Here is a 27,137-nt window from a genome sequence, read left to right on the forward strand (position 1 = left end):
TACATTACATTACATGTCATTTAGCAGACGCTTTTATCCAAATCGACTTACAATGGAATTGAGTACAATCAGCCAGGGGTGGAGTCGAACCTGCCACCATTGCGACCATGATGTTTTTCGCACACAGGGTACCGATCTTAACCACTGAGCCACTCCACCCCTTTTCTGTCGCCCAATCTGTCATGGGTCTAGCTTATAGCGATACCCCAATATTTTGGTACTATTTTCCTAATAGTAATATTTTCCTAATGGAAACACAAAAAACATAATGTTCCACTGAATGGAAACATGGCTTTAAGGTAGAGCCAGTCTACAAATACTTAAACTCTGACTTGTTCAAGTTGGAAATTGATATCTTGCAGCTTATGTGTGTTATATTGTTTCATGGGGCCCAACATTTCTAGATGTGCCCCTGAGTAGTAAACCAGATAAATGGGTGTTGTATTAGGGCTGTTGCGTAATTAACAAAAGTATAAGGACACCTTCATTCCTTAGAAAAGCTCCGTCCATCTCCAGGCTGAAGCAGCAGCTGAGGGGAAGCGCTCGACCTCAGATAGAGCCTGACGTTTGGTCCATGTATTGGTATGTATGTGTGTGTGTGTGTGTGTGTGAGTGAGTGAGTGAGAGAGAGAGAGAGAGAGAGAGAGAGAGAGCGAGCGCGCGAGCGGTGACGTGACGCGGCAGTGGGGCAGTCTTTCCTCCGATCTGCCTGCATTCATAAACGGATATGATGATAACCCAGTGCTGAAAGCAGCGACAACAGTCAGCTCTGACCATGGCGGAAGAGGACGACGCCAGGATTCGGATTTTACAGAGCCTGCGGGGGAAAATATGTAAGTTGACACGTTGGCGAGCCAGTAATTGTCGTCATTCGCAGCGGGGAGGTGGATGGGAGAGGTCGCACTAGAACCACGGAGCGGCGACATGGGGAAGGCAGCCGGAGGGGCGCGGCGTGCGAGCGGCAGTCAACGGTAGTGTGGAGGGAGGCAGAGACATCCAGTTTTGCTGGTCGCTCTAATGCCAAGTTAGCATAGCACGTTAGCAAGCGGCTTGTTGTGAATGATTTCATTCATCGAGCGGCAGCCCACGGCCTCTAGATAAGCTGTTGGACCACACCGGATGTTTTATGGGCATTTTAAAATGGCAAGGTTTTTATTCCACCCAGAGTTTGTGTGTAGACCAGAGCTGCCCAGTTAAGCTAAGTTTACGCTGGTGGCACAGCAGCCAGGCTAGCTGCTGCCAGCCACTTCTGTTCACTGCAGGCATCTCACAGTCAGGTTACTCACCTCATGCTGGATAATAACAATAAACATAACGCAAATAATTGTACGAAGACTTGTATTTGAAATTTGATTTTATTGAAAGACATTCAAGGGTAATTCCATGCTTTATATTTCTCAGAATTTGTTTAAACAAAATGTAATTGGGGCAAAAACAAGAATATCTGTATACTACCTAAAAAATAGGTCTATGTATAATAATTACAAGAAACTAGAAATAATAATAGAAAAGTAAAGTAACCTACTCGAGTTAGGACAACCTGTAGAGCCCAGAGTCATTTCATTCATGTATTACCATCCAATGACTATGGTAATAAATCATTAAAATGATAAAGGTGTTTTACTATGGGGATGAGGGTTCACTAAAGCAGATAACATTAAAACAGATAAAGAGTAGGACAATATGCTGACTTTATAACTTAATTTATTAAATGAAGAATCCATGTTTGATGTCAGTAATCTGTTGTACCCGCTTAGTCCAACATGACTGGAATTAACTTAACTACGACTTTGGTTTCACCATGATGTACAATTCTTTCATAATTTGGATAAAGTCTTGAGTCAGGGGGGGCGGTTACTCATGACCATTTTCTTGTTGTAGTTTTCTTACTTACGTTTACGTTTACGTTTTTTTCCCCTTGGACTAATTTTTTAGTAAGGTATAGTGCACTGACCCCGAAGGGTATCTTAATCTTAATAAAATAGGGCTTTTTAAAAAAGAAAGTTGATTTAAATTGTGTTCACATAATTTTAGACACTGAAAACAAGACACCTTATACTGAAATGCCATGATTTAGTAGTGCCAATCATTGCCACAGTGGTTTAACTCCTGTGTCAACACAGTGTCAGTGCTGTGAGTCTGACCTGCATGTGGATTATGTACTAAAGAAATATAAAACTTACAGTGCATTATTATTTGCCACTACATTAATTAATTATCAGTTAGTTGTATTGCCTGCAGCATCAAATATTTCTAGCTAATTCACCCAGTGTAGTTATTATTGTATAATATATAGTCACATGAGTGAAACACCTTAGTTTCCTCATCAACATTTAAAGGCAGAGCTGATCCACATAACTCCAGGTCCAGTATTTGTATGTCAGTTTTCAAGTTCAACCATTGCTAAAACATTTAAATGCAAATTGCACACATCACGCTGCTTCTCATAATAACCAGTGAGTCAATGAATAACAAAATGTTACATCTAAGGCAGCAGATTTGATTATTCTCACTTAGTTTAGCTGTGCTTCAACTTAAACCGAAGGTAAAGTTCAATGTGGTCAAACTCCAGGCAAAGTCCAGTTTAGTATAGGCTGGTGTCAAAGCAGAATAGACTGTATTATTGATATCATTGATAAAAGTTGTTTTACATGTGAAATGTGTTTTGAGAAAACCGACACTACTGCTTAATGTAACCAATGGAAATAGGTTAACTAGTGTGAAAGGCAAGCACACATCAGGAGGACAAATGTCAGTTTCACTACTATGAATTAATGAGAAAATGGTTTGCAGAACAAAATAGAGGAAGTGTGATGGCATGTAACTCACTTTGCAGTCTTACGAAACTCCATTCTTCCCCGTTCACACTATGTCCTTTTTCCTCTGGCCTACATCAGTGGTGGTGACACTTTGTGAAGCTCTATTCTTACAGCTTTGTTTGGAAGTGTACACACTTGTAAATGTGCACTTGTTTGTGTCCCTATCAGAATAAAATCAACGATCATCAGTCATTAGTGAAGAGATGCATCAATCACTACATACACTCTGAACTTTGGGTCACATGTATTTCACGGGGGGGGGGGTCATGCTTCTGTTGAAGAGATGTCGGTTTAGTCAGTGTATACTGTACCTAAAGTCTGTGTTCGTCTGTGCCCTACTCCCACCAGGTCATCCTGATCCAAGCTTAGTAACAACTGAGCGGTTTTTACTGGCCATTGCTAAGATTAGCCTGTTAGAGAGCAGGGCTCACTGTTGACTTTTCTTAATTAGGCTCCCAACAGTGCATAGGGTAACTATTCAAAGCGAATGGATCAATTTAGACTGCTGCCTGTAATCCACCAGTCTAATTCTGGCTCATTGTGAAGTTATTGATAGTGCAACATTTAAGTGCCACTTGTGGCTTTGATTTATCAGAATCAGAATCAGAATCAGAATACTTTATTGATCCCCGAGTGGAAATTCTTGTGTTACAGCTGCTACTATTCAAAGAACATGAAACAGGGATAGAAATATATAAGAATAATAAAAGAAATGAACAAGAGTAAACGTAAAGCTAAGTAAACAAATGGAGTCTAATATAAAATGTCAATATGTACAATATATACAGTAGAGATATACACTCTATACAGTATTGAATGGATGAGATGGTTGTGATTTGAGTTATTATACATAAGTTGGTTATTGCACAGATAATATAGGAAATTGCACAATTTAGTGCATATTTATGCGTGTGTTGCACAAACACTCAAGCCATGTAATCTGGGTCTTCCTGCGATGCAGTGGAAGGGTGTTGACAAAGGTGTTTGTCATTTGTGAATCAGCGCTGCACTGTTGGTTATGCTGAGGAAGTCAGTGTTTCATGTTTTTAACCACATATAAGCCTTGTCTACTTCAGCTACATCCGCTCAGCAGCCTGCCCTTGCAACTGGCAAGAGCCAGAGAACCCATGTGAACATGAGGATGTTAAAAAGAAAAGCATATTTTAGAAGTGCATTATTACAATCACGTGTGTTTTTATTGATTAAGATTAACTTCAGGGACGTTAATAGGAACTTTTCCTTATAGATCTTTTTCTTCGATTAAAATTAGGAACTCATTGATCTAATTTCAGGTTTGTTTTAATTTTAGGATTGCTGTGAGTAAAATTTCAAGATCTGAAACTTAGAAGCAGATTGATATATTCGATATATTCACTGCTCTATACTCATTCTCTAACATAGAGTTTATATTCACAACTATACTGGAAGGATACATAGAGCGAGACAAATGCTATTGGATGGGTAGGGCTGCCATTTATGTGTCAGTGTCTGATACTGTACATCCAATGGAGATGAAAATGTTTTCGCAAAGCACTGATAATTATATGTTTTTCCTTTTAATTCAGGAAAAACTTGTTCTGATGCCAGTCAAGATCATAACGGCATCCTTCTTTTGTTTTCTCAGGTGAAGCTAAAAACCTGGGCTCAGTCTCGGGTCCTAATCGACAAAGGGATCTCTGTACATTTTGCACCATAAGTCTGGATCAGGAGGAGGTGTTTCGCACCAAGGTGTTTGACAAAAGTGTCAGGTGAGCAGGAAAACACCACAACCTTTAACATCCATTAACCAATTAACTCTTACTGTTGCTTTTCCATTTGCCTTAAGCACAGGTGCAGTTGTAGTTTTACAGCTGTTCATCTACAGATGTTTAATATTGTTCACATTACAGTAGAATATTGCATATGTAGCCTTGATTTAACTTGCTCTACATGTTACTTGTACTTTCCATAACTTTGTTAAAAATTGTAGAATATTAGTATTTAGAAAACTCACAAAATAGTTGCAGGAAGTTTAAAATTACTAACGTGTCGTCCTCTGCAGTAAAAATCGTTACAGTTGTGTTTTTCATATCATGTCTTTGAATGATATTGACAAATAACTGTCATCTGAAATCCAAATATTATTGTATTTATATAGGTAGCGGTTTCAGATTCAGTATCACATTTGTTTCATTTCCTTCTCAATTGGATTCATTCAAATTGTAGTATTTGTAATCTCACATTAAAGATGGTTGAATACCAGCACATTCGTCACATGCATCAATTTCTAAGATAATTGCTTTTGATCAAGGATTTCTTTTGAATCTAGTATTAAGTTAAGAGACTTTGTAACATAGCAGTTAGCCTCAGTAGTTTTTCATGAATGAAGCTGATAATTTGAAAATATATCCTGTGAAACAAGTAATGGTAAACTCTTGACTATTTTAACCATTGGCTCATCATGTGAGAAATAACATATCTTCTAAACTGTCAGTACTTTGTTCATAGCTCTGTGTGTGTGAGAGTGTGGTAGTGTTTGAGTCAGGAAATATGGAAGTGAATCTGACTGAAATGAGCCATTTTACAAATAGTTAGAAGCTCACAAGTGGCTGAGAAAAAGGTGTGGGAGTTGGGCATTCAGGAAACATTTCGATTTCTATCGACATCATTGCACATCTCTCTGTAAACTAGGTATTTCACAACAGCCCCCCCGCCCCATTTTCGGTGCTGTTCAAAAAGATTTGCAGTCTCTGAGGAAGTGTGTCCTCCCACGCTCTCCCCCGTTTTGAATGATTAGCTCACCAACGAGTCATTCTCGGCTACCTTAGCCTCTGTTTATCCCATCTCACTAATCATTCAAATTTGGCCTGAAGTTTATCTGTGTATGAAATGGCTTACAGGCTGTATTGAAGCTCTAATTGTACCTTATCCCTAGAATAAAGCAGGCAAATACAAACAGATTTGGTCAAGTGGTTCTACCTGGTGTTCTCACAATATTTAGATACTGAGAACAGAAGGGAAGATAGTATATTATGTGTTTGTTGGGATGTGTACACATTTGGCAGGCTACAAGTGCGTAATTCATTGTAATGTTGAGGAGTATGTGTGGGTGTAACGCTGGATGTGTTGGCCAAACTTCGTGCAGAAGTGTCACAAAAGATATTTTCACCACCCAAGATGCATACATTGTAGAGGGGTGAGGCTGAAAGACCAGGTTGTGGTAGTGAGTGATTGTTTTTGTAGTTGCTATGTCCTAAATCAGTTTTGACACATGGATTAAATTGATTTGTGAAGTAATTATTAGGCACATGACACATAACTCCAAATGTTTTTTCTTATTTCAGTAGTGCATGTACATACCAAGAAATTGTGTGACCCATTTATTTGGTGTACCAAACTTTGTTTACTTGCATCGGTTAAGATGACTTCATTTAAAAGTCAGGGATTGTGGTTTTATTTGAACTGTTAATCCAGTACAACTCTCTGAATACTGCTCAGTCTGTTTGGGACAGGTGGTCCATCTGTAGGCAGCACCTGCATCGAGGTAGTGCTTAACCTACAATCAGCTATGTCAGTTCAAGCTGTCCTGCTTGTGGTCCTGGTTGTGAGGTAGTTATTGGCAGGACTGTGTGGCACAGATGCTTGGGTCCTCTGTGTTTCTGCCAGCTCTCAGTGGGCAGTCGGGCCACTGCCACACTCGAAGCTTAGTTATATAGTACTGTTGCACATTTTGTTTAGTGTGTGTTAGTTAATGATCTGTTTACATATGTTATCCATCCATTGTCTACCACTTTATGTTCCAAATAAGGTCACTGGAGCCAATCCCAGCTGACACAGGGCAAAAGGCAGGGTACATCCTAGACACGTCGCCAGTCCATTGCAGGGCCAACACACAAAGACGAACAACCATTCTCAAATTCACACCTATGGGCAGTTTAGAGTGTTCAATTAACCTGTGTGTTTTGGACTATGGGAGGAAACCGGATTATTTTAGTTCCCTTAGAAAAGAAGAATTAAAAGGTTATGGAAAAGTCTCAGCTTTTGTTTCCAAATGTCTTGAGAAGTTGTTTGTGCTGTAGACATGGTTAATTAATTAATTGATTGATTTTATGTCTCTGTAAACTACGAGAGACTAGTGCAACAGTGTATTGTGCCTGCATGTAGCTCACAATTTTAGTTTGGGCTAAATTATTATTGTGAAAAACTGTTGGAATAAAAAACAATATGAAAATCAATCTACATCTTGTGATATAGTAATATTATTAGTGATTATTATCACAACATTATAATCCTTATGTATTTCCATTGCTCGTGTGAAACGTGTATACATTGTGATAATGTTTTAAATAAGTAAAAGACTGTATATAATGTGGCTATATATTCATACACATCATGCTGGGATAGCCACTCACCCCTCACAGTGCAGCAAAGTCGTAGTTGGGATAGCGAGAAAGGTTGTTTATTATCACTCATGGATGGAGCCTAGCTTATATTTGTCTTGCTTCAATGTGTCATGTTTGAGCTCATAAGTGTAAAGTCCCTGTAGATGTTTTTTTCCTTGTATGATCTGGCACTTCTCAGTATTCATTTAAAACAAAGATTTTTGTCTTTCATTGTCCACACAAGTATTTAATAATGTCCCTCACCACACCACTTTTTCATTTGTTTGTTTACTTTTTATTTCGGTTTCCTTATGATTTTGTGTTCACTGTTAAACATAAAGGGGAACAAGAAATGTCATGGAGCTATATTGTGTTTGTTTGGAGGGTAAAAGTGACAGATTTAAAGCTACGGCGTGGCATGATCACTTCCCTCAGCCATGATGAGTCATGAGGGCACCCTGCGATGTCCACCTTCTGCTCAGGCAGTTTATTCCCCAGCACATTAACATAATTAAGCCTGGGTTTATGATACTTTTGCTCAAATATGATGATGTTGCGGTGTTAAGGTCGGAGCGCTACATAAGATTTACATACACCTGGGTTGTTAAAACAACCTTGTGTCATTGTAATCACACCATTGTTACACGAGGAACTTCATTTAGCCATAATCATATGATTTCACAGTATAGAACTGGGTCAAACACACACACCTCCTGCTGCATACAGACATAAAACACTGCAGCCCTGCTAGATAACTGCAGAAGATGCTGATGTGTGAATAAGAATTTTGTTCTCAATACAACACAAAATGAACATGTTTTTTGTTTTTTTTAAAGAGGTGAAGTACTGTTAAATCAGATAACATTTCTCGTACTTGCAATAATTAGCCAACCAGTTGATCAAATAATGAAAATAGATTAAATAAATACATTTAAGACACTTCCTTTTCCCCAAATAAGATGTAACATTGTTTTCTTACTTTAACTCCTACCTTTATTTACAGCCCTTTCTATGGAGAAGACTTCTACTTTGAGATCCCACGTCCATTTCAGTGTTTGTCCTTCTATATTTATGCCAAGAGCGTTTTTCAAAGGGACCTACCTGTTGGTAAGTTTCATAAATAAGGCACTAACACATGCATATTTGACTCTAAATGGATGACTTGTAGTTTAATGTGTGTGTTTGTTTGTTCTTTTGTTTTATTAGGCAAGGTATCAATCCGGAAAGATGACCTGTGTAAATACAGTGGGAAGGAGAATTGGTTTAGCCTTCAGCCTGTAAATCCTAACTCAGAAGTCCAGGTAATTAATTGTATATTTTATTTTAATTATAAGTTACAAATATTTGAATTTAAATTGGCTCTTTGATTTACAGCGAATCTTTTGTTTTGTTAAATTGCACCGAAGTTCAGTAATGAGTCTTCACCACTTACCACAGGCTCAGGCAACACCCACAACATAGGAAATGGAATTAAATTGCAAAATGACAATTTACAAAAACATACGAGATCAATTTCCAAGATGTCATTTTTTTTTTTTTTTTTACAGTTTGACAACCGAACTGTTCATGGCGTTGTCACTGTTGTCAGTGCAAATGTGTTAACACACAAGCATGAAATACAAGCCACAAGGTTTTAAACATTTTTGACACTTGATGTCATTCCAAAACTGCATATTACTCCCTCTAGTAAATTAACGACACTGTAGGGCTTCAGTCACTGTAATTTATCTCAAATCCACCGTCATGAGAACCAATGTGATAAACACACAATCACATTATGAGAGAAAGAAAAGAAGAAAAAAAACACAATCTTCATAAAAGCTAATGGCAGTATAAATTTAATACAAATCTCAAACTCAAAAGCAGAGTAAAATATTTATATACAGTACAGACTCAAAAAACAAATAAATTATATGCAAAGGACCACACAAAATAACAAACATACTTTATGTTAATCATACTGCACGCTGCTTCAATGAGCGACTCGTCTTGAGTCGTCATTCTGCACTACCGGTGTGTCACCTGATCAAAACTCAATATAGAATGTTCTGATGAAATGAAATCAATGCTCGGAAGGGTTTGCAGGATCGACAATGACAGCCACCGAGCATATGATCTATTTGATAGACAAATTTGCTATTTAAATTAGGACAAAGGTCTCTCTGTAAAAACGGTTGCAGCTGGTTAAAACAGTGTGCTGCTGTATTCCTCACTCAGTATCCCAAGTCTGTGGGAACTGCACAGTCTTGACTTATGAGGTGTTTTTGGTGCACTGTCTGTTTCCATGTGCTGTCTACGTTTGATTGATAGTTTCTTTAGGGCAGTTGTAATTCTTATCACACAGGGATAGAATTAGGATAGGGATTGTTGTAATTGATCACGTTCGACTGGGCTGGGTGAAAGTACAGCACTGCCACTTCTGTGCTGCTATAGCTAATCTATTGACTGTTGTTGCTATTATCCCACGCCAGACTATTCTGGGTATGTTCAACTGATTCACTCTCAAGTAGACACTCTCGGCTGCAAAGTTACATTAGTTAGTGATGGAGGTGTTATTGCAAAGTCTTTCTGGCAACATTGTCAAATCAAACAGAGGCTGTTTTGAGGAGTGTTGACTCTTATTCCTGTGAACTCACTCAAGTTACCAAAGAAAACCAATTGTTAGACACAAAATGCATATTGTTTTTACCCATATTAAAAAGGGGAGAGTAGGGATTTGTGGCATGAGTGTTAATTTGTTGATATATTGGCTAATTAAAATCCTTGCAAAGTATGTAATATTACTTTTGGCTTAAAAGCCTATCTTGCATCAGACAGAAAACTACTCGGCCATCTCTGCCAAGTGCTGAATTGCAGAGACAGTGTTCAAGTGTGTGGGTGTTTTGTTTAGCCTCTCTCTGTTGCTTACTCTCTTGCTCTGTATCTGTCTCTCTCATTCTGACATTTCCGAAGGCAAGACCGGCAGCCTTCACCACATCCGACCCCATAAAGATCCTTTTGCATGATGACAAAATTCACAGTTGTTTTGGCTCTCGTTACACATGTTACCTCCATTAACCTGAAACAACATGATGTGGACCAACAGGTCCAGGACCAGAGTAAAAACACTTCCATTGCATTTCTGTGCAGTTGAAGAATTGCGCACATGTTGTTTGTAGAATAAATATTACGAGCAGTGATTCGGTGGGCTGAGGGATTTGGCATGTAGTCCTTTTCTCACAAACACACGCACCATAGCCTACACTTTCATCTTGTTTTTCAACTCACATTAATTTGGTATTCAGCATGAAACTTCTGACATGTAGCCTGTTGTAAGACTGAGATCTCATGACTTATTATAATAATTTGTAACTGCTCTCCTCTCCTCTCCTCTCCTCTCCTCTCCTCTCCTCTCCTCTCTTTCAACAGGGTAAGGTTCACCTTGAGATGCGATTGAATGAAGTGATCACAGAGAACGGCTCAGTAGGTCAGCACTTAGTAGTTCGGTGAGTAACAAGAGTAACAAGTGCCATCCGATTTAGCCGAATGTCTCATGCAGTGTTAGACTTTGAAGGGAATTTGAATTAAGGTTGAAATTTAAACCAGTGATGTGATGCTTTTTGCTTTATATTTGCTTTGTTTTTACATATTATGAGGACCAGGTATCCTATACAGTGTGAGTGTGTGATGTGTCTTACATGCACATACACATCCTGAAAGAGTAGACTACATTACTCTGTTAACCAGCTATAGAACCTGACTGAACCTGAAAGTACACAATAAAGATATACACAATATAGAGGTCAATATTATTCCCCAAGAAATCAAAAATGCATATTGTACTACGTTTAAGAGGCAATAATAACATTAATGGCTCATGAGCTCTGCCTTCAGCTCTGAGTTGACACAAGCACAGCCAGTGACATTATTTTCAACATTATACATTTGCTCAATTATAACAGGCATGAGATTAAAATGTGTACTGAAACGGCTCTCCTTAATAGAGCAGATCGTCAGCAATCGTCATTGATAAGATCACTTGGCAATCTTAGGTCTGAGTGGACTGTTATTTCTTTAATGAGCACATTTCTGCATGGAGTTTGCATGTTCTTTCTTTCTTTCTTTCTTTAATTTGACACTCTAAATTGACTGTAGGTGTAAGTGTGAGGGTGAATGGTTGTTTCTATGTGTTGGCTGTGTGATTGACTGGCGACCTGTCTCGGGTGTAACCCCGCCTTTCCTGTGAGTGATCATGTTTATGTCCCACAAGTGTAAAAAGTTACCACACAGAAGCATCAAAAGAAAGCCCTCATTGAAGGATCAGGTGGAGCATGTGGGCGCACACATACACGGTATATTATGTGCTTGTATGTCAGGCCCCATGTTGTTTACATGTCATGCTTTACACCCCTCATTCAAAGTTGAACAGCGGGTTAATGAGGAGGAAGCAACGCATCAGAGCAGATTGCGTGCGCTTCTAACTCTGCAACCGCTGTGGTTTTCTGCTACCGTCATTCACAGTATCACTCTGGCTTTTTTGTTTTTTTTAAACTTACAATGTAACTGTCAGCTCTCACCACATACACTCACTTACAGTCACCTGCGCTTGCAGGTCGCCTGCCTGCAGTGTGATTAGTCACCAGAGATGATAAGAGGAGAGTGAGACAAGACTGAGTTAAAGATGATGAGATGCACAGGCGAGACCATAGGGAATATTGTCATGGCACCATGGAAGATTATACACAAACATCCTGACATTCGCTCTGCATGACTTCTCCCTCTGGCCTCACTTAGTGAGGGTCTGAATTCATTCTTAATCCCTGGTGACCCGTGCTTAGCAGCCACATCCTGTTTAGAGTGCCGACAGTGTATGTTTGTTTTCACCTGAAACAGCAGCGATACCTGTGTGACAAGAGCCAAACATAGGGGCAGAGTAGACACTGCTTCTAAATGAACACTAACACTATGGGATTGATATATTGCTCCATTTTATATTGGTGACAGTGTAAATGTACGATAGGTTAAGACCTGGGGAACTAATACCACATTGTAAAATAGTCTTTTACAATCATCATTCATAGTCATAAACCAAAAAAATTACCAGAATAAAATCAATATTGAACAGAATTTACCCTTTTCCTTATTATTCATGAATGTCCTCAAATAATAATAATAATAATAATATAAACCATTGAGGGTTAACAGCAAAAACGTGTCTGAGTAACTTCAATAGACAATTCATTTTTGAAATATTAACCATTTTGTTGAGGATGATCAGAGTTTAAAATGTTATCTTCCTCTTGAGTGATTGTATTCATATCTTGAGTTTGTTGCTTCCTCCAGAATAATCGAGTGCCAGGAGCTGCCTTTGATCAGTGGGCAGAATTGTGACCCCTATGCCACCGTATCTCTCGTCGGACCTGCCAGGTAACTCTGCTGCTGCCACACACAGATAATGACTTTGGCTTTTCGTGAAGTTGATGGCATGGTGACTCTTCCGTTTTGTGGACTATAAACAGAGACTCCTACCAGTTTCCTTTATATGTTATACAATGTACTGTTTTATACTAAAACACAATACTAAACAATTTAAAGGCAAAAAAGTGAAAGCACTTTTAATTTTACTTTTAATATTCAGTAGAAATATGCTAAATGAATTGAAGCTTCATAATCAAAATTGGGTCAAAAGTGTATATGTTTTACTGTGTCTTTCAGTGCAGAATTTAAAAAAATATAATTGCAGAGAAATAAAAACAGACTTATTTTCTTTTACTCAAGGTCTGACCAAAAGAAAACAAAGGTAAAGAAGAAAACCAGCAACCCTCAGTTTGAAGAGATCTTCTCTTTTGAGGTAATTTGTTTTTACAATTAAGCATTTACGGTTACAGATTACCCAAAAAACACAAGCAAAAAAAAAAAACAGTATTTGTGCAAGAAACCTGTAATTGAACAATGACATGTTCATCCTTAGGTCACACGACCCAGCAGCTATTCTAAAAAGTCTCATTTCCAAGTGGAGGAGGAAGACATTGAAAAACTTGAGATCAAGTGAGTGTATTGTTTTTGGTTTTTTTCTCCCTCTCTCACTCTATTTGTCTCTCTCTCCCACACTAGTCTTGACAGCAGTAAAATAATTTCTTAACAACTTGAGGACAAAAAAGTGAATTTGGATCTGGTGTGTTCTGACTACTGATAGAGAGCCTTGGTTTCTGGTTAAGGATATGTGGGGCTTCCATCACAGTGGACTCATAGCTCACTGGGTAAGACTAGACAGAGTCAAAGGTAAACACTCATGCATGGTTTTGAGGTTTGGATTTGAGGTGGTGTCATAACACGGGTATTGTATAGGTTTTTACGCACGAAGCAGAGGTAAGCACCCCTTAGTAGGGCCATTTTGTCTCTTGTGTCATATTGGATTTTGGTTTGTGCTGGACCCACACACACTCACTCACCCACAGCGACGACAACAAACGCTGTGTCTTACATGTAGTTTGATTTAGTGTACTGCCTTATATTCACAGATAAAAAGCCTTGTTTCAGTTCTCATCCTCCACCTTTGCAGAGTTGATTTGTGGAACAATGAGAATCTGGCTCAGGATGTGTTTCTGGGTGCAACACGTGTCCCTGTCAAGGTCCTGCAGAAAGACCACATCCACAAAGCCTGGTAAGGACAACACAGATGAAAACTTTTTTTATGAACATGTATAATGTTCATAAAACTGTAATAATGTTTATGTAAAGCTGCAGTGCATTTATTTTGGAGAATTTTATTGTTGTTATGGTATTTTTCTGCCTCTCTTTGGGCTTTATGTTGATCGGGCTCTGTCAAGCGATACTAAAAAGAAGTGACTGAGGGAGCATTTGTATGTATACAGCAGCAGCACAGTGAAACATTTATCCCATCAAACTGCTGAACAACCACATTTTTACGCAGTAGAATTCACTTCTAAAACATTTCATGGGCACTTCTTTGTGTTTTCAGTCGTACGCTAACCAGTTTCCAGAGAGCAATGTTAGTGTTGCCTCAACAAGATGTTAACACAGCTATACTGAGAAGTAAAAGAAGAGTTGTACGGAGCTGATATGCTAAATCCAGCATTGTGTGAACTCATTTTACAGTGGTTTGACAGACATTTGTTTACATTTAAAAAATATAGACTATGGTTTTAAGTGCTTTAACAACCAAGCAAGATAAATAACATGATGTAAAAACATTTACAAATAAAAAAAAAACTCCATCATTTGTCTTTGAACAAATAAAACAGCACATCTTGACACCAAAGAAATTTAATTATCATGTCTCTTGTCACACTCATGCAATTGGCTACAAAGCTCAGACCACTTCTTTCCCAATCCCAAGTCAGGTCAAAACGCTCACATGCAACACACTGCAACATTCAGTGGTTGAGGCCAGGGTATTTGTCCACTATTATATAATAAATCTAATTAAAAAACCATAAAGATGACTCCTTATTAACTCCAGATCTCATTTCATATCCGCCTGATTCAATAAGCTCACCAGACTTCTTACAGTGACACAGAGTCTTGTTCATGAAGGCAGAGTTCAAATGCTTTACTGTTTAAAGCACGTATCAAAAATATCATTTTCTTTTGATTTTTTTTTTTAAACTTGTCTCCCTCGTCTTTGTAAAGACGATACACTGATGGAAGTACAGTATGTCCTTCGTCTTTATCATTGTATCCTTGATAAGAATCAGTTTCTTTAAAAAATGTATTAGGTTTGTTGTCATTAAACAAAACCAGTCAGAAACTGTCATGCTGGCGTCATGGCTGACGTCACATTCAGGTCTGAACTGGAAGTCAGGTGGCTCCACTTACACTAGAGTCTCCCTGTTTTTTTTTTAATCGTTATAACAACTTGCGCTGTTAACTTTTCTTTGCCAACAGAAGGTTATTTGATAATATACCTACATTTCTAATGTTTTTGTTTTCCCTTATGTGGGTGTTTCCTTGCTCTGCGTCAGTCTACGTGATTTGGGATTATGCCAGATAGCGATCTGTTGGTACATGAGGGACGTGAGCCGAGTGTGTGGGTGGCGTTTTGCATGGTGGCAGTATGTCATGCCTTGTGTTTATGCTGGAAATCTCCCATCTCCACATGAAAACCACTTGGCTTCATCAAATCAGCACAGCTGATCACACGTGAGAGGCTTTTAAAGAAAGATCTGTGCACATTTCAACCTTGATTTAAAGATCAAGCAACTCGTGGACCATGCTATGTTACATAGCTGCAGCTTTTCAAGCCCCCAGTTCAACTCAACTCATTTTTATCTTTTTGTGTTTTGCTCCATCTGTTGGCTTATAGAGAGAAGTGCATGCGCTCTAAATGAGCACAATCCTTGTTAATTTAGTTTATTTGACAATTACTTTGATTTATCTAGTCCACCTGAATTGTTCCAACAGCTGGAAACAGTGACCAGTTTGTGTGATTTTTGGTTTCAGTGACAGTACTTTTTACTGGGAGTTTTAGCAGTTTTTGTCATCTTGGTGAATCATGCATTGCCTAAACCTCCAGGTATATTCATGTAATCCCTAATAATATATTGTACATAAATAATTAATTATGTACACTAATGTATAAAACCCAATTTCATATCCAGAAATCTTTCCTCATCTATGGGTTCTAGTTCTTTGCTTCCACACTTGGCCTATATGCCTTTATTTGTTTTAATTAATATCCAGAACTGCACAGACAGCAGGAAGTCACCTCCTGTTGAGTTGTCTGGAGGTGAGCTCAAGTCTACAAACGTGACTGACACACTACACACTCGCTTCTTTGTTTTACTCAATGAACAGCTGACCTTTGATTCTTTCATAGCGGGGGCGACTGGGTTAATCATAGCAATGTAGTGTTGTTTCCTCACGGCAGTCTGTCTCTCTGTGGTGTCTAACAGGTATCTCCTCCAGCCTAAAGGAAACGGCAGCAAATCGAAGTCTGATGATTTAGGTTCCTTGCGTCTGAAGCTGACTTACATCGAAGACACTGTGCTGCCATCTGCTTGCTACACACCACTCTGCAACCTGCTGCTCCAATCCCCAGATGTGAAGGTAAAGCAATTCAATCCAAAGGTAGAGGTTAGTCCTTGGAAACAGTGTACACAATTGTACATTTTCTAGTGTCACACAGTATCAGAATCTAGTGAACAGTACGTGGTGAAATGGAGGCAGATGATCCATGGTGGTGATCCCTAAAAGGGAGAAGCCGAAAGATGTATCTGTATGTTATATATAAACTCTTTGTAGAGCACATAGGTTTAATGATCTGTCTTGGAACTATGTTTAATTTCATTGTCTCGGTTTCAAATATATAATCATGGAAAGGATTATGATTGCACATTATGATCTTTAAAACATAACCCCTCTCTCTGTATCTGGTGTGTTTGTTCTCCTTCAGCCCATCTCAGCATCAGCAGCACACATCCTGGGGGACATCTACAGAGAGCGCTACGAGGCAGTGCTGCCCATGGTTCGACTGCTGCTCCACCACAATCGATTTGTGCCTTTTGTCTCTGCTGTGGCAGCACTGGAGCTGGACATAACTCAGTGAGTACTCTCACATTCTGTCCAATAAACTTGTAAAATAAAATGGATGGAAATGTCTTACAAAGATGCCAAAGGTGTGAAGCCAGTACAAAACATCTGTTGCACGTTTTTCTGTGTTAGAAGGAAGAAATACCTTTTTTTATGGCTTTTCCTTAGGTTTCTACCATTTTTTTCCCCCATTAAAAGCTTTTTTTTCACGAGTTGTTCCTTACCTGAACAACAGATCTAAGGATGTCACTTCATGTACAGCTTGTAAGGGCTTGTGATTGATTGTAAGCTTGCGATTGTAAGAATTTGGGCCTCACAAATAAAATTGGATTTGATTAAAGCATGTTCATTTTACTTTGAAGAAAGACCTGTGAAATGACCCTTTTAAAAGAACTGCAGTCAGGATTATGCCTGCATGATGCATGCGGAATTTCTGTGTCCACACAGGGAGGCTAACACTATATTCCGTGGCAACTCACTGGCGACGCGCTGCATTGATGACATGATGAAGATTGTGGGAAAGAATTACCTGGCAGTTACTCTAAAGCCTGTAATAGATGAGGTATGAGTAATAAGGACACACACACACACTCACACACACACACACATCCAGATGCCAGAAAGGACATGAGTCAATGAGGTCAAGATAGAAAACTCCAGTTTAACAGCTGCATTTCCACTGTGAGCGAGCAGATGTGCAGATGTAATTAGCACATGTGGAGTTTTTACAGGAACCATCAACCTTTTTCAAAACAGCTTTTTTAACAATGCGTATTTTGTACATTTGAAGTCTACTGGGCTCACTGCATCTGTTGGTTGTTTTTATAACTTTTTGAGAGTTCTTTGATATTTCTTGAAAAAGTGAATGAACATTAAAGTGGAGATGAGGCAGTTTTTTTTCAAACACCTACATTATTGCTCATCTTTGAAATCCAAAATTGTTTATGCTAATTTATCCCTCACTATTTGTTATTTTTTCTGTCCTTTTAATCTCATACAGATTTGTGAATCCAACAAAACATGTGAGATAGACCCTGTTAAATTAAAGGAAGGGGACAACGTAGAGGTCAATAAGGTAAATGTATATGTCTCATGCTCTCCTGTCCACACATCATACTTGTAAATGATTTCGTTTTTGAGCTTTGTGAAACATAGTGTAATATAATGTCTGATGTTAAGTTACATAAATAGACATATTATTTGTATATCAGTGTCTGTATTCACAGATTAGTACTAATGTTCTTTTCACTCTGCAGGAGAACCTGCAGGTTTATGTCCAGAAAGTCTTCTCCTCCATCACCCAGTCGAGTTCAAGCTGCCCACCACTCATGTGTGACGTCTTTAGGTCACTGAGACATTTGGCCTGTAAACATTTCCCAGGTAAAGATTCGCATCTGTGCAATAGGACACTGTAGATACTAAACAGATGGATCGTTGTTTACTTTCTACCTAAAATGTGTCATTGTAACATTTCTGTTCCTCTGAGACTGTGAGACAGTTCAGTAGTTTTGTTGTTGGTGTTGGTTCCCATCACCAGACATAATTATTGACTATATTGACTTTATTGATTCATTTCTAAATATTTTTCTCTATGTCTATGTTTAAATGTACTATTTGCTGCAGTACTTAAGAATAACTAGATAACAAGAAGACAGAGCCAAGTCTAAATTTAAGTTTCTTCCAGTAGATTTTTGTTAATCCTTTTTGGAGTTGAACAACAAAGCAAATATCTTTCTTCCATGCTCTCTCTCTCTCTCTGTCCCTCCCCCCCCTCTCCACAGCTGACCCACATGTTCAGTACTCGGCTGTTAGCAGCTTCGTGTTCCTGCGGTTCTTTGCCGTCGCTGTTCTCACTCCACACTCCTTCCAACTCCGTTCCCATCATCCTGTGAGTGAATTTTCCCCCTCGAACCTCGAAGCAGACCCTTTATTGAATTTAGATCAAATTCACTCACGGTTTATCCTTTGTCGTTTTTTTTCCTTCCATCTCAGGATCCTGAGATTTCTCGGACACTCACTCTCATCTCAAAAACCATCCAGACGCTGGGCAGCTGGGGCAGTTTGTCAAAAAAAATAGTAAGATTTACAATAATCTCTGTATGTAACAGCGTAAAGGATGAGAAGGAAAGAATAATGCTGAATATACTTGTGTGTGAATAATTAACAACATAACCTGTTTATTATTTTCTATTTACAGTCTAGTTTCAAAGAAACCTACATGTATGACTTCTTCAAATCATTCCAAGAGGACAAATGTATCGAACGAGTTAAAAAGGTATGTATTTGAATTTAAACTGTATGTAAAGTATAGTATTAAGTTACAAAATGACCACAATGTCAAAAAATCCCAAAACACAAATCTGAAAGACAAGGGACACTCTTTTGAGGATGAGAATGTAGACATTCTGGCCAGGGAAAACAAGATGGTTTGAAAGAGGAGACTTCCAGACACCTAGTGGCCCTAGATTTATGCACCTTCTGTCATCATGTGCATACCTCACTGCTTCTTGATTTGACACACATCAACATAGGGCCTCGATATTTTTTGGCTGTTGAGCCAACCTCCCCCAGCTTCCCAGTCATACAGCTAGTAGCACTTTAACACCAGGGTATGTGGCTATGGAGACGAGCTTGTCCTCCACATAACTACAAAATATAAACTTAAATGCCATTGACTGTGATTTTAATTTTTAGCACTGACATAACTCAATTCTGATTTTCAGTTTCTTGATGAGATCTCCTCCAACGTCAGCAAAGAGTCCAGTGGGCTGGAGGATGCAGTGGTTCTTAAGGAGGGGTGAGTGGTTTGAATCAGGATCAGGTTTATTGCCAGGTAAAGCTTTTGTTCTGGTTGATGGTGCACTCATGTGGTTTTAGAGAAGAGGAAAACAAATAAATATTAGAATATTAAAGACCAGAAATGCAATATTAATTTAACTTAAACTTAAACTTCCTTAACTTAAATTGCAGTTAAGGAGAGGAAATCAGCAGTTTATGGTGTAACAGCAGTCTATGTTCAGTAGAGACATTAGGACTGTTTCTCTTCGAAAATTAAATGTTCTGTTTTCAATGTAGAACCATAACTAAATTATATATATATGTTTTCAACAACAGATTTATTGGAGCATTTTAATGTCAAACCTGTTTGACATTAAACAGGGTTTTATATATATATATATATGTACGGTATGTTAATGTGCTTTCCTTCAGCATGGTTTTTGTTTTGAGTCTCAGTCTTGTGCGTGTCCTTATAGAGAAGTGCAGAAACGTGCCCAGGGGAGGAAACGCCTCGGAAAGAAAAACTTCAAAAAGAGATGGCTCAGAGTGACCAACAGGGAGCTCTCTTACCACAAACACAAAGGTATGACCATTTTTTTATCAATTCGTACTAACCTAATGGCTCTAGAAAACATGGAGGTGTTATTAGTTTAAGATGTTAATGTTATTTTGGGTATAAAGTATGTGTATACTGAATAACAAAAGCCTAGTATTACAAGGAAAATTAATATGCATAGTTAAAAAACAAGACAGATAATTAATATCAATCTGAGAAATCTTAAATGGTCTCCAGAGGACTCAGTCTGCGAGTGGTGCATTTGTCTCTGACCAACCACTTAAAGTCCATCACGGCTCAGTTTATTGTCTTTCTAAATCTGGTAATATTCAACAGAACAGTGAGTGTGGTTAATGGGTTTTCTGTATGAATGAGGGTTAATTGATTTTCCGTGCCATTAGTACATCAAGGTCAAATCTCGAGAGTTTGTTTTTCTTTTGTTTGTTTAAATTGTATTGTTTCTGCTGTTTGGCAGTGATCACATCTGTGTGAACAGTTTGTCAACAGTTGAGGCCAATTGGGTTTTTTGTGTACGGGCAACAGAGAGATTTTTTTTCTCAGGGATCAAAAACTTAGAAAAGTAAATCGCTTTAGAGTTTACACTGTTATTAAACGCCATATTGAGAGGTGTAGACCTTCACATACACCTTATATTTCCTTATCTTACAAGGCGGACATTGTTGAACAGCAACAAATCACCATGTGAGTTATTTTACATCTGACTGTACTTAATATGAAAGACTTCTACTTTACAGGAAAAGAGGCCCTCTGCATCATCAATGTCAAAAATATCCAGGCGGTGGAGAAACTGGATGAAAGTGCCTTTAACCGCAAAAATGTAAGTCAAACAGTCGCTTCCTTGTGCATGTTCCCAAGTTAAAAACAACAAATGATGAGCCGCTGTTAGAATTTGCTATTGAGAGACAACATAACTCATCAGTCAAGTTTAACTTAATGTTTTGGAATGTTTCACATTAGACTTTAAAAGTGTGACAGGTAAATTGTGTTTTTAAATAAACCTCTGAAAGTGTTTCTCTCTTCTGTCAGATGTTTCAGGTGGTTCACTCTGAGAAACCTCTGTACGTGCAAGCAGGGAACTGCATAGAGGCCAGTGACTGGCTGGAGGTCCTGGGCCAGGTCACTCGCTGCAACGAAGGGCGTTTGGCTACATTCCACCCATCGAATTACAGCGGTGGAGCTTGGCAGTGCTGCAAAAACCAGAGTAACAATGCACCGGGCTGCAAGCCGTGCACAATGTGAGTCTTTCCTCCCCACTGTTCTCATCATTACCACAAACAGCAGGATGAGAAAAGAGTCATCTGTTCTGTATAACACTGTTCAGAGCTCACAGAAAGTCCAAACCAAAGGTCTGGCTCAGTGGTGTTGGTGTCTTTAATTTAAACAAGAGTGCATACATTTTGTTGTCCGCTGTTCATTCCTGGGAAGATCCTCTTATGCTTGTCTTCTGTTTCAGCATCATGCTGGCCAACCTGCAGCTTGACATCGACTGTGACCGGGAAACCGAAAGAATTTTCTCCCTCCTCTCTTCAAACGATACCAAACTCCAGCACATGGAGGGTCAGTGCCTGCTCATAACACACACAGTGGGCTTTGATGGTTGTACTTGGTGTCAAAACTTCCCAAGAGCATTATTGGATTTAATGGAGCTGTACATCACATGTCGAGTTCATGACCCGTAAATGAGCACATTCAGCCAGAGACTCAGGATGACTAAAAGGCCTCCTTCACACCTGGTGTTTTCTGTGGTCAGATAGTGATAGATCGATGCTGTCAACACAGATAACAGTCCGTCTTTGGGTGTATTTACACCTGTACACCGATTGCAATCAGATCACAGAAACCACATGTGTTGGGTGTAAAGGGAGCTAAAAACTAATTTAATCGATCACCACAGGAGGTATTTCCTTCCTTCCTGTGGATTTCCCCTTAGACATCTCCTCCCCTGCTTGCACATGTTAATCAGTACTTGACTGTTAAGTTAGTGCTAAGTTTCTGCTGGCCTCACATGTGTAACTTCTGTTGCCGAAACCCTGCTCGTGTCACTACTCCCCCACACCTATCCCACTCCTGCAGAGCTTTATGGACAACTCCCTCCATATTCCAGCTGTTCTCTTTCAACAGTAGTTTCTGTATCTCACCACCTTAGAGAAGTGGGGATTATTCCTGTCATGCTTCTGCCGTCCCTCCATCAGTCTTAGTGTAAAACGCACTAAAACAGCGTTTAAATTAGTGTTGAACCACATTGCATATTCACATTTTCTCCCTTTTTATTTATACTATAAATGTGCCTTTCATAGAACTTTTGCACATATTTTTTTTCTTTTCACTAAACAAAGAAATGTATCATTTATATCCATTTGACCTTGCCTTGTCCCCCCTATAGTGATCTTTTTATGTGGATTAAAATAAGAAAGCTGCAGCCAACACATGGAACACCCAAGAGCATTTCCCTCCTATGACACATTTTATCTCTTTCACACCAACACCAGCAGATGGTTATCTTGCCTAGTACCAGTAGAGGAGTCTGACTCACTGATATTGACTCATTGACTCATGTTCAACATCCCTCTGCACAGATGCCTGTGCCAGTATGGCGGTGTACCAGGGCCCTCAGAGGGAGCAGGAGGAATACTCCAAGTTCACCATTCAGGAACCCAAAGAGACATTTCAGACACTTAAACAGCTCCGCAACGTCATGGAGGAACTTCAGAGGCAGCACAACATCAGGAACGACACCACAGCACAGTACGGCAGCCTGTAAGTCTGCATGTGTCACATGTGTGTACGTTTGTTTGCGTGTGTGGTCTTCATTTTGTGTGTTTTTAATTTATGTGTGTGCGCGTGACGTGGTTACAGCCGATGATCACCGTGTGTAACTGGAATACTAATGAAACCGTGGTTAAAAATACAGCAGATGATGGTCAGGAAGTGAAATGAAGCTGCCCAACCTTAATACCCAGCCTGTATGGAACCGAGAAGGCATCGATACTTGAACTCCTGCAAAGTTTAACGCTGTTGCATTGAACTCTCTGAAGTAGACGTCATGTTACCTCGTGTTTTATTGCACTTCTTTTGATTTGAAATAATCAAATGAATCTGAAAGTCAAGTTCATACAAGAACTTTCGTTGCATTCATTTGTTTTCCCGGTCAATACACACTGATAAAAGTGGCTTTACATTGTTCACATGGACTTAAGGATTGTTGTTCTATGCAAATTCATGTAATTAATTATGAAGATGTGAAGAATTTATTCAACAGTCCCAGTTAAAATATGATCGATCACATTAAAGGAATGCCACTAAGAGCATTCTACAACAGGGAGCCACAAAGGACCTGGTCACATAAGTTACTGCTTGTCTCACCCCGTCATAGCTGCACCTCCACACAGAAACGTAACCCTCTCGTTTTGTTTTCCTCTCGTGTTTAGGGACAACCCGATAGTTGGGAAAACGTCGTAACCAGGGCGAGCAGTCGTAGTCTTGAGACTGCCACACCAGCAGGTGTCAGTACGTCGCAAACAGCACTGCAGAGACAACACCGGTGTCCCCAAAAGGAGCCGCAGGAGTTGTCCCAGTGAGAGCAGCTGCTGCATGTCCAGGAGAAGAACAACAAGATACACCCTGACCTCCAGACATCCTGACTCTATTATGTTGGTGGATTGTGAGTTTTTCCAGAATCTCTCCTCATGTTCACCTCCTCCTCCTCCTCCTCCTCCTCCTCTCACAAAAGGGACTCCTCTTGATTTACGTCCTCTTTTTACGCCTCCAGCTGAATGAAAAAAAAAAAAAAGGCATCATTGGAATAAGTGTGAATAGGCTGCTATTTCTTTTTTTATTCACCCAGTTTTATATCACCAGCTGTGAGGACACTCTGCCCCGTGTTCTAGCATTCGGAGTTGATTGATAATCACCACGTTTGTGGAGGGCCGTCCTCCGCTTGTGCCCGAGTACATTTTTTTTTAAAATGTCTCCACTCTTAGTGTCCTTTTCTCCTCCGAACAAATGTATATATGGATAAAAAAAACAAACCGATCTGCCTTACTCTGATGGATGTTTCTTTCAGATGAAATTCTGAGGGTTTAATGCAGAAGCACTTTAAAATATTTGGAACACTCCAAATGGAAGATTATTATTTGATACTTGGTATCATCTCCTTCACTTTGATCAGTTCCATGATCTCGAATACGTACGTTTGGTTTTTTGTTTTGTTTTCCCTGTACAATAACATTGATGGTAGTTTTTAAGATATTTTTCTTGACCAAAGACAATTTCATAGGTTTGACTTGAAAAAAAATGTATGTATTTTGAATACAAATGTTTTAAATATGTATATGTGTATATGTATGTGTAAATATATGTCTATATATATATATATCTATATATATATATATATAGATATAAATATAGATACATACACATACATATAGTTTATGTGTACATTTTTTCCGCTAACATATCCTGAACTTTTGTGATTTAGGCAAAAAGGATTGCATGCGCTCAGTTTTGAATCCTGATAGCACATGACTGTGGTGTATAGTTGTGTTTGACTCGTGAATCATACCAGTTCCATTGTACTTCAGGTCTGTGCTGCCCCGTCGAGAGCGTCGCAACATGTCGACAGTGTCCGATAACGAGTGTAGCGAGTGAGCCGTTGTCACTAAATTAACCCCAAACAATCACAAACAGCCAACAAAAACATTAATTTTTTTATTTATTAAAACATCCATAATTTGTGGCTGCAACTATTGTTAATGTTTTTTTTTCCAAAGCTGTAAGTCAAAGCACTTCACTGCCATAACAGTCAAACTAAATTATGTTGTCAAACAAAAAGAGATGTGTTCACTGTGTAACAATCACTATTATTAGGACCAAACTGAAAAGAAAAAAAAAGAATCCTGACTTTATTCCCGTAAAGACTTTATTGTCTCAATGTCACAACTTTATTGTAGCGATGTCACAACTTTATTGTCGCAATATTAGGACTTATAATACAATTTTTTTTCGTAATATTACGACTTTTTAATATTACGAGTTTATTCTCGTAAGATTATGAGTTTATTCTCGCAATACTACGACTTTATTCCCGTAATACTACGAGTTTATTCTGGAAGATTAGATTTAGTTTTCTTTGTTGTTTGGCCCTAATACTTTGTCGTAAATCCCAGTTTAAGTGATTCATATCCTCACAGTCATTTACATCTGCTCTGTACAGCAAAGTGTAAAAGCTGTCCGAAAAAGTAATTGTTGGTTGATTTTTGAACTATTCATTTTATTATATGATAAGGAAAGGATAACATAGTATGATTAAGGTAAAACCAAAACCTCAGAGTTTAAGGTTGCAGGGTTTTTGTTTAGTGTTTTTACTGATTTACAGTCAACACAATCAATTTGTTTCTGGAGAAAAATGTATCTTTTCCACTCAATCGTGTTTTTGTTTTTTCCTGTAATCTTTTCCATCATTTGCCATTTTGAACAATGAAGTGCTGAAAGTTTCAAATGATGCTTGAATTTATTTTAACAACAAACCTTGAATGTTAATAACAGGGTTAACTGTTTTGTTTTTGGCTTAAAGAAGAAGTGAGTTGTTTTTGCCTTTGGTCTGTCACATATTTCTAACATGCATGTCGTGTATATTTAACAATCTATTTTTATAGGAAAACCTTTTTTTTTTTCTTTTTTTTTTAAACACTGATTTGATGCGTGGCTATACTGGTACGGTACCTTGTTTTTTGTAAGACTGGCCGCTTGTGTGTTTTTGTGTTTTCTCCGTGTGTGTATGTGATCGTAGCTTAACGACAAAGAGTCAGTGAAGTGAATCGTGTGTGTGTGTGTGTGTGTGTGAGATGACCCACTGCCACTCGAGTGAGTGACCTGACTAATCACAGCCAAAATACACATGTAGAAAAAAGTCACTCTATATATACATAATTTGGATCTGACTGCAAACTGATCACATGAACACACGTCCACTCCTGGTTTTTAAAGAAGCCACTAAATTAGCAGTCGATGCTCTCTGGTTGTGTTTTATCGTCATTAGAAGATGTTTCCTCTTTGTCCGTGGATCAGGCTTTTATCTGCTTTTACTAAGAGATATTTTTTTTTTGATTTATTTCCCATTATATTATTAAAATGTTATGTCATTAGTCTATGTCTGGTTATGAACAGACTTGAAATCCATTGGTTGAGGGGGAAAAAAATAATGAAGTTATTTGACCAAACGTGAAGGTTTTTGCACAGGAAAGCTGATGACACCAAGTTTGCTTCATTTCCACTCAACATTTCCATCATTTTAAGTTGAAACGCAGTCACATCCATGACTTCTTTGACATGGTGAACTAAATAAATGAAGTAAATCATCAGTGAACAACACGTAAATAAGGTAGACGAGGATGGAGAGTCCAAACATCCTGAATGGCTGTTCTTCTCATACATCACCGCATCATCACCTCCACTGCAGCCGCAACAAGATGAATGCAGTGGTTTGGAAGCAGTCGACGTGCTTTAGCTTTGCCGCTTCTTAAGGATTTGGTTTACCACCGTCAAGGAGAATTGACTTTACTTTGGGTTTATATTGATTATCAAGATTCATTCATTCATTGTCTGCCACTTAATGCTCCACATGAGGGTCACAGGGAGAAGCAGGAGCCGATCCCAGATGACATTGGGCGAATGGCGGGGCACAGTTTATACATTTATTTTTATTAAATTGCAAAGCAAACAAGTTTTTTCCTCTGCTACTGAACTTCAGATTAGCAGAGTAAAGGAATCAGTCTGAAGGTTTTCATTTGTGCAGGCCGTACTGACGGGGAGCAGATGTTCAAACTCATTTCTTCTGAATATTTCCACACAGCTTCAGCGTCACCGTGTCTTTGTTCTATGAACATAAAAAAAAATGTTTTTATTTTTCATCCATGGTCGTGTCTGTCCGTTTGAAACGTTTTACAATAAACACTTTGCCAATAATTCTGTAGAATTGATAAGACTCACACGTCACCTTCCACAGCAACAGTACACTTATGTACCACTGACATGCTGTACATGATGACGTGCTTGCAGGAAATACATCTAAAG

The 27,137-nt window shown here is 38.7% G+C and overlaps 1 protein-coding gene across 1 annotated transcript; it reads left to right on the forward strand.

Moving 5' to 3' along the window:
* The first annotated feature begins 674 nt into the window (after positions 1–674).
* Positions 675–27,039, forward strand: rasa2 (RAS p21 protein activator 2). The gene is made up of 24 exons (XM_058634757.1): positions 675–833; positions 4,444–4,567; positions 8,184–8,287; positions 8,387–8,481; positions 10,589–10,665; positions 12,503–12,586; positions 12,938–13,010; positions 13,131–13,207; positions 13,722–13,823; positions 16,075–16,228; positions 16,575–16,723; positions 17,159–17,273; positions 17,712–17,786; positions 17,968–18,091; positions 18,493–18,599; positions 18,704–18,787; positions 18,909–18,986; positions 19,435–19,508; positions 19,966–20,072; positions 20,801–20,883; positions 21,093–21,301; positions 21,520–21,623; positions 22,643–22,823; positions 23,495–27,039. The coding sequence occupies exons 1-24, from the start codon at positions 776–778 to the stop codon at positions 23,523–23,525; spliced, it is 2,469 nt and encodes an 822-aa protein (XP_058490740.1). The 5' UTR covers positions 675–775; the 3' UTR covers positions 23,526–27,039.
* Positions 27,040–27,137: the final 98 nt, after the last annotated feature.

Source organism: Solea solea, chromosome 7 (assembly GCF_958295425.1).
Source record: "Solea solea chromosome 7, fSolSol10.1, whole genome shotgun sequence".
In the NCBI taxonomy this organism is placed as follows: Eukaryota; Metazoa; Chordata; class Actinopteri; order Pleuronectiformes; family Soleidae; genus Solea; species Solea solea.

What these genes read in the sequence shown, in the direction of transcription:
- rasa2 (XM_058634757.1), top strand. Translation starts at nt 776, where the DNA reads ATGGCGGAAGAGGACGACGCCAGGATTCGGATTTTACAGAGCCTGCGG. An exon ending in GTGTTTGACAAAAGTGTCAG is followed by an intron (nt 4,568 to 8,183) that starts GTGAGCAGGAAA and finishes CTTTATTTACAG; the next exon opens with CCCTTTCTATGGAGAAGACT. An exon ending in TCAAAGGGACCTACCTGTTG is followed by an intron (nt 8,288 to 8,386) that starts GTAAGTTTCATA and finishes TTGTTTTATTAG; the next exon opens with GCAAGGTATCAATCCGGAAA.